The 7598-nt window shown below is 42.3% G+C and overlaps 1 protein-coding gene across 2 annotated transcripts in view; it reads left to right on the top strand.

Moving 5' to 3' along the window:
• Positions 1-73: 73 nt before the first annotated feature.
• The window catches only part of exosc10 (exosome component 10), a 9986-nt gene continuing 2461 nt past the window's right edge, over positions 74-7598 (top strand). The window contains exons 1-21 of one of the 2 annotated variants that reach the window (XM_008413429.1): positions 74-281; positions 1083-1219; positions 1503-1626; positions 1735-1839; positions 2081-2240; positions 2325-2433; positions 2513-2588; positions 2765-2875; positions 3023-3166; positions 4056-4246; positions 4884-5040; positions 5449-5597; positions 5733-5783; positions 5868-5979; positions 6088-6135; positions 6211-6286; positions 6373-6482; positions 6835-6927; positions 7031-7099; positions 7183-7288; positions 7374-7447. In XM_008413429.1, coding sequence (XP_008411651.1) covers positions 156-281; positions 1083-1219; positions 1503-1626; positions 1735-1839; positions 2081-2240; positions 2325-2433; positions 2513-2588; positions 2765-2875; positions 3023-3166; positions 4056-4246; positions 4884-5040; positions 5449-5597; positions 5733-5783; positions 5868-5979; positions 6088-6135; positions 6211-6286; positions 6373-6482; positions 6835-6927; positions 7031-7099; positions 7183-7288; positions 7374-7447 — 2328 coding nt within the window. In that variant the 5' untranslated portion in view covers positions 74-155. The remainder of the gene's footprint in view (positions 282-1082; positions 1220-1502; positions 1627-1734; positions 1840-2080; positions 2241-2324; positions 2434-2512; positions 2589-2764; positions 2876-3022; positions 3167-4055; positions 4247-4883; positions 5041-5448; positions 5598-5732; positions 5784-5867; positions 5980-6087; positions 6136-6210; positions 6287-6372; positions 6483-6834; positions 6928-7030; positions 7100-7182; positions 7289-7373; positions 7448-7598) is intronic. The other variant, XM_008413430.2, reaches the window with a different exon arrangement.

The raw sequence follows: 7598 nt of genomic DNA, 5'->3' as shown, positions 1-7598 counted from the left end.
ATATATATATAACAGGATAACAGGGTGATTTTGCATTTAGTTCCTCCACAGACAGAGGGCGCTGTAGTTCCTCTACCGGTCTTCAGCTCGTCTCCGAAGAAAAACTCACGAAAGGGACTGCTTCCTGTGGCACGCATGTACACAGCACTGTTTAGATGATGAAAACCTCCAAGAAGAAGGAATCCACTAACAGTGGCTCCCGGGATGATAATCCAGGCGCCAACAGAGAAGAGGAAAGTGAGCTTTGTCCTGGCTTTAAAGACGTAGACGCCTTCGTTAAAGTGAGTCTGAACCAGACATGTTTTCTCCTGGGAAAGAGGACAACGTGGAGGAGGAGCCCGTGTTAGCTCAGCTATGTGCTGCTGCTAGTCTACTCGCTTCTTAAGAAAATCTCTTATCACATGACAAACTATCTAAATGTGACTTAATCACATTACCCCAATGGTGCTTGACCTGAGTTTGGTGTAGCTGATACTTCGTTAGTCAAAGTTCTTGTTAAATATCTCTTTGCAGTGTGAGGTTACCTTAAAGTTCAAGATTATACTAATTATAAACACCTATATATGTTCTTTTAACTGACAGTTTAAATGTTCAGGTCAAAGGTGGAATTTATAGTCAAGCAAAAAGTTTGTTAGTTAATGTCTTTAAGTAGCCACGTAACAGGAAAAAATAAAAAACAATACTGCATAGTTATCTTAGAACTGGCCTAATGCCAGTTTAACTGTCCATCATTTTAAAACTCTATCCCCCCTCCTACCCTAGCAAGATCAACTTGGTACAGATTAAAGTATAGCTTTAAGCTTCTTCAAGTTAAATCACCTATTTTAAAATAAAATACTTTGGCAGTAAACAGTCTAGTAAAAAGGTTTGGCTACAAACAAATGTCAAAGCTGGTATTAAAATAATAGGTATTTAAAAAAGTAGTTAACACCATGGTCCAGAAACTGCCATAAGCTAACATTTTCTTCCAGTTGTCTTTGGATAAAAAAAATAATGATAATTTCGGACATTTTCTTAATCACCACTTTGATTATATCACAAATGTTCTTTAAGATGAGTTTCTCCTCTTGTCTTCTCTCCAGTATGGTTTGGGGTCTGTGTTATCAGCCACTAAAGCCTCAGCTGGTTTGCCTCAAGCAGGAGATGAATATGATTTCTACCGGAGCTTTCCAGGCTTCCAGGAGTTCTGTGAGAGTCAAGGAGACGAGCTTCTGCACTGGTAAGTGTTTAGTTAAGATTCCTTCAAGGACAACACCTTTTCTTTAATTTATTAAGCTACATGTAAGTTATGCTATTGTTATGCTATGATTACTTTTGCCAGAGCCTGCACATACTGTCCTCCATTATTATTTTTTCCTAGCTTACATTCATATTCTCCTCAACTTGAATGAACTTGTATGAATAGACTTGTCTTTTGAAGCTTTATGTCAAATATATACCTCTCTGTATAAAAAACCAGCCTGGATAACAAGAGCTATTGATCATTTTGTCTTTGTGTTTAGCATGAGTCAGATCATGCAGCATCATGGCTGCAGGTCTCACATAAGAGACCGGAACAAGCTCACCGGGCTGGAGGAGAGGTTTGACTTGGTTGTGGACTCAAACGATGTTATTCTTGAAAGAGCGGTAAGAGATTCATCGAGGGAACTGTTTTTAATTAAAACTCCAGGCATTTTTATTATTATTATTTATATTTTTTTGCAAACCAACCGAGCTCTGCTACGCAACTTTCAGGGGATTCTCCTCGACGAAGCCGACGGGGTAAACAGGACCCAGAATCCCGTTATGCCTGCCGGGTTTCAGCCTCCAAAAATTGTTGTGTCCAGCTGGAATCGCAAGGTGAGATAACCGACCTGTCGGCTTCTCTTGCCGCCGTTTCAGCGACGGTTTTGACCCAAATCTAGCATTGCGTGTCCCAATCCAGACATCTAATCCAGGGGAGTCGAACTAGAGTTCTCCATCAGAGGTGTCTTCTAACACCTAGATATGCTCCAAGTCCAATACGCTTGAGTCAAATAGCTGAATTACCATAATGTTGACTTTGGTGCCTAACACCTTTTTTTTTGTTTCATTTTCCCAGGGTTCCAGCTCTGGCAGCCGATCGGAGACGTTCCGACTCCTCCACGCCAAGAACGTTGCGAGGCCCCAACTGAAATTTAAGGAGAAAGTTGACAACAGCAATACGCCTTTCGTCCCCAAGATCTTCATCAAGCCGAATGCGCTGAAGCCACTTCCGTCATGTATGCCAAGCCTTTTTACCTTCATAAGCGTCGTTTCACCCTCCCCGACATTTTCTGAGCGGATGACTTTTCTCCCAACTGCAGATTTCTCAAACAAGCAAATACGCAAAGAGAGGCCAGAGGACCTCGACGTCCCGGCTGCCCTGGCCGACTTTATCCACCAGCAGAGAACTCAGGAACACGTAGAAGACATGTAAGTCTCGTGCCGTTGTGTAACGTGAACGTTGTTGTGCTCTATCTCTTTGCTAAAGTAACGGTTTGGCTTCGTGTAGGTTTGCACATCCATACCAGTATGAACTGGACCATCTCACCATACCAGAAAGGTTACTGTCCAAGCCGGAGCCTCAGGTAACGCGGTCAGATGTAGTCATTATGTAACCCATCTTTTTAAAAAAATATATTATTTAATCAATTGCAACTACAGTTTTTTTTTTCATTATTTGGTTTAGTACAGTTACTTCTTGACTTAAAAGTGGATTTAGCTGCATATTTTCACTGACGTTTCATCTACTTTTGTGTCGTAGATGTACAGGCCGATGGCCGAGACCAAGCTTTCCATTATCGACTCACTGGAGGAGCTGGTCGCTCTGAATGGGAAGCTGTGCCAATTGGCTGAATTTGCAGTGGATCTCGAGGTATGAGGATGATTTTGAATTCAAATCAAAATAAAAGGAACAGAACTCGAACCACAGAAAGCCACGTTATTAGGTCTTATGTAATTAATGCTTTTAGAGTTTTTTTTTTTTTTTTTTGAACATTTTATTGTTTTGTTCTCACGGCAGCACCATTCCTACCGGAGCTTCCTCGGCATCACCTGCCTGATGCAGATCTCCACCAGAGAGGAGGACTTCATCATCGACACTCTGGAGCTCCGCGGCGAAATGCACATCCTGAACGAGGCGTTCACTGACCCGACTATCGTAAAAGTAAAGGAACGACTCCTGCTGCATGCTGCCTGACAGTATAAAAATACACGACAAAGTCGGTGTAGTTACAGCAGCTTCTTAACTCTTTAAAGTTTTGTTTCTTGGTATAGTTTATAGAGAATTTATCATAGAGGCTCATATACTGCATCAGCGTATTGCTGAGAAATTGCACTGACCCCTGCTGGTCTGCTTGTTTGGAGCTGTGGGATTTAATATTTTATTTGAAAGAAGGATTAGCATAAAGCTTGAGCCCTTATTTACATTTTTATAAAAAAAAATTCTCTCTTGGGTTAAGTCCAGATGTAGTTTTCTGCGTTTACTTCCTGGTGTTTTGTGTTCTTACCGTTGTGTTTCTGAACCGCATTATTTTATTAGACGCCCACGGCTCTCTTGGAGGAACGCTTTTAAATATTTTTGCCATGTTTTATGCCAGGCCAGCTCAGCAATCTGAGCAAACTGGCCTTTTCCCAGACGGAGTCTTTTGTTGCTGCGAGAAATCACTTTGACTAATAATATTTGAAATATTAAAACCAAAGTGAAACGGATCATCTTTCTAATCTTCCCAAGCTGAAAAGAGCAGTCAGAAGTTGTAATTGACATTATTTTAACTATAAAGCTCCGACTTTGTGTGATGCTCTCTCTGTGAGAGTAGTCCTATTCAGACAAGTCTGATGAAGTTGGCAGGTGTCTTGTGATGTGTGGGAGCCAACATGATTCACACTCAGCGGGGGACACCTTTGGAAACAGTGTGCTGCGTGGGCTCATACTGCCAGCTGAATTGCCAAAAAGGATCCAAATGGAAAATTCATCATGTAGTCTTCGTTTTTTTTAAACCATTCAAAATGTACTTTTTTTTTTTCTCTTCCCCCACCCCCACCCCCCGACACAGGTTTTTCACGGTGCTGATTCTGATATCGAGTGGCTCCAGAGGGACTTTGGCTTGTACGTTGTCAACCTTTTTGACACCCATCAGGCAAGTCGAGCCCTGAACCTGGCCAGACATTCTCTGGACCATTTACTGAAAAACTTCTGCAACGTGAACTCGGACAAACGCTACCAGCTGGCTGACTGGAGGATTCGGTGGGTTGACAGCTGGAGCCAATTATCTATTTAAAGTTTTGTTTGTTTGTTTGTCTTTTTTTTAAACCGAAGTTCTTTTTAACTTACAATTATTGTTCGTTGCAAAAGTATTCAACTCCCCAAATTCTACCACTTACACCAGCAGACATCATTGTAATTTATTGGGATTATTTCCATATGACACACAAACAGAAAGTGATGACGATGTGAAGTTGTGGAAAGTGTGGCAGGCATTTGTGTTCAGCCCCCCTTTTCCTTTCCTGTCTTCAAATAAAATTCAGCGCAGATAATCATGAAGTGTTAGTTGTGTTCTACAGAAAACTGATCTTTATTCAGTGGTGACAGGAATTTATTAATTTGAAGAAAGTCCAGTCAGAAGTCCAGTTTTAAAATCTATGCAGGTTAAAAAAAATGAAGCAACTCGGTGAGACAGAATATAAATAATTTGAGATTTTCTCTTGGATAGAAAGTCTAAAATCCTGCTACGTTTGCGGCCGACGCACGAACGAGTGTGAATACCGTTGCAACGCTTTGCATTTCAAGTTGGAGTTTTTTACGCATTTCTTTTTTAACATTACTTTAAAAAAAAATTAAAAATAAAAACATGGAGAGAAATTAAACATGCATTGTGTTGCAGCCCCTTGCCAGAAGAGATGATCGAATATGCTCGAGCCGACACGCACTATCTCCTCTACATCTACGACTGCATGAGGGCGCAGCTGTTGGAGTCGAACCACGGCCAGCCGGGCCTGTTGCAGTGCGTCTGGAACAAAAGCAAAGACGTTTCGCTGAAGGTTTGCCTCACGTCTCATCCATCTATCCATCCAGCCATCCATCCATTTTCTTTACACCCTTGTCCCTTAGTGGGGTCAGGAGGGTTGCTAGTGCCAATCATTTAGATGTTTTCCTGCGATTGAAGCTGGTTCATTTGCATCGAAGCGTCACCGGCTTGTGATGCCGGTGACTCATCACAAGCCGTAAATTGAGTTATTTAATAACTCAGTGGAGGCGTGGGTAACGGCAAGCATCAAGAGACGCAGCGCAGATGACTAATTGGTCTTTTCATTAGCATTTTTAAATTTAAATTACAAACAACTCTCTTCTTTTATTTTCAAACAGTTTTTTTAAATGCCGTGTTGTAATGTCCTTCATTACCTCTTGTCACGTTTTGCCGTGCCGACCTCCTCTCCCTCTACCGACAGAAATACGTGAAGCCGATCTTCACCGAGGAGTCGTATTTAGAGCTGCAGAGGAAGCAGAAAAGGTCTTTTAACACCCAGCAGCTCACCACATTCAGGCTGCTGTACGCCTGGAGAGACAAGCTGGCCAGGCAGGAAGATGAAAGCACCGGGTAGGCTGTGTGAATTCACTTGACCCCGCTGTTCTAGAAATGTCCCGGTTCCATTTTTATATGTGAATCTACTTATTTGAGCCCACTTTTTTTTTTTTTTTTGTCACGTTTTCATGGCCGCTTGTTTACTTTCAGATACGTCCTCCCCACTCATATGATGATCAAAATATCCGAAGAGCTGCCCAAGTAAGACCCATCCCATTTATAAAGCATTTTAATGTGTCATGTATTTCTCCTTTTGATTTTATTTTTTGTCATTTAACTCCTCAGAGAGCCGCAGGGCATCATCGCCTGCTGTAACCCCGTCCCGCCGCTGCTGAGGCAGCAGGTCAACGAGCTCCACCTGTTGGTGCAGCAAGGCAGGGAAATGCCGCTCCTGAAGGTAAGGAGAGATTTGACGGCGGCGCGGCTTGAGCTGCCCCTCACCGCGCCAGCCAGCCGGCGTCACGTCCACATTTAACTTTGGAATTATTCCACTTTATTCTCACAGGCCGAGATGGCGGCTCAGAAGAAGAAAGGACTCACAACCATCAAAAAGGTTGGTTGGAGACGTTTTGGTAGATGGCGACCGGTTTGGCGTTGGTTGGGTTAATAAATGATTTTCTGTATCCAGGCAGAAGTCCCGTTGTTTGGTCCACATGATACGTCCAGGGGGTCTGAGAGCGGACACCCTCAGCTCGTTGCTGATGGTAAGCTTGATTGTTGCACTTTAAAAAAAAAAAAGAAAAAATCATAAGGGACTATTGTTTTCATTGAATAATTTGTCAATTTTCAGAAGTCTCAGTGAAACGAGGAGTCCTGTTCTCAGAGGAGGATCACAAAATGGATGTTGATGAGCAGAAAATAAGCTCCTTGTTAGCTCCAGCTAAAATCACCTTGTTTCAGGTAAATGCAACACCTTACAAAGGTGTTTGTACCCGTTAGCATTTCTTTTACAAATAAAAAAAAAATGTGGCATGTGCCTTCTGAGCCAGAAATTTGTAGAACTTAACATTTAGGGGGTGGGGGGTTTGTTTGTTTTGTTTTCTTTGATCAAAGTGCAATACTTTGGGTTTTTCTGTTAGACATAATCAAGATAAAAAGCGTTGCTGTCCATGGCGGTATTATGACAAAATCTAAAAGATTTCAATAGTCCCTTCCAACTCCCTTCTGATGGTTTTAGAAGGGAGCTGTATTCAGCTGCTCTGTTTGTAAACGGCCTTACAGTTTTTTATTAGAAGTCTTCTTTCTTTCAAAGGAACTGGAAACTCCTGCTGGCCAAAGATCCCTCTCCGTAGCTCGGACGAAAGCCAGGAGTATCATCGAGTCTTTTGAAAATCCTTTCAGAATGGTAAAATCAAATAAAACATCAGGCCTCTGAATTATTTCTGACTTTCATCACGCTGTTTTAATTCCTTCTGTTTTTTGGGGGGGTTTTTTCTTCGAAACCTCAGTATCTGCCCTCCACCGGCGCGCACGTCAACAAAAACGCCAAGTTTGACCCGTCTTCAAAGATATTCGAGGTAATCCGAGCCCCTCTGCTGTGGCTGCCGTGTTTTCCTTTTTATTGAGTTGTTGTCATAGGTTTGCTTTGTTGCCCGAACAGATCAGCAAGAGATGGAAACTGCAGAGTGCTGAGCAGCAGCAGAAAGAGATGGAGGTCAAGAAGAAATCAAAGGAAGAAGCAAAGCAAAAAGCAAAGAAATTGTCAGGTAAAACGGGATCTAATTATCTCTGAGGTAACTGCTTTTTTGCTGAATTTTTTCTGAATTCGTTTTTTTTTTTTTTTCCTTACAGAGGAAAGAACCAAGGCTAAACAGAGCTATCAGGAGTCTCTGCGGAACATCGCCTCCGTTCGCCAGCAAGCAGCAGTAAGCCATTCGCTCTGCTGTCTTTTCCGTTTTCTCTGGTAAAAGTTTGATGAGAAAGTCAAGTTCCATGTTGCCAGCAAGTCTGGCGCCGCATTTTAAGGAGAGCGCTTTAACAGTCAGTTTAACCCCGTGAGGTGGCCTTCAACCCCCC

This window comes from Poecilia reticulata, linkage group LG7 (assembly GCF_000633615.1).
Source record: "Poecilia reticulata strain Guanapo linkage group LG7, Guppy_female_1.0+MT, whole genome shotgun sequence".
NCBI lineage: Eukaryota > Metazoa > Chordata > Actinopteri > Cyprinodontiformes > Poeciliidae > Poecilia > Poecilia reticulata.
The sequence above is the reverse complement of the archived record's forward strand: the minus strand, read 5'-3'. Positions and strand labels throughout refer to the sequence as shown.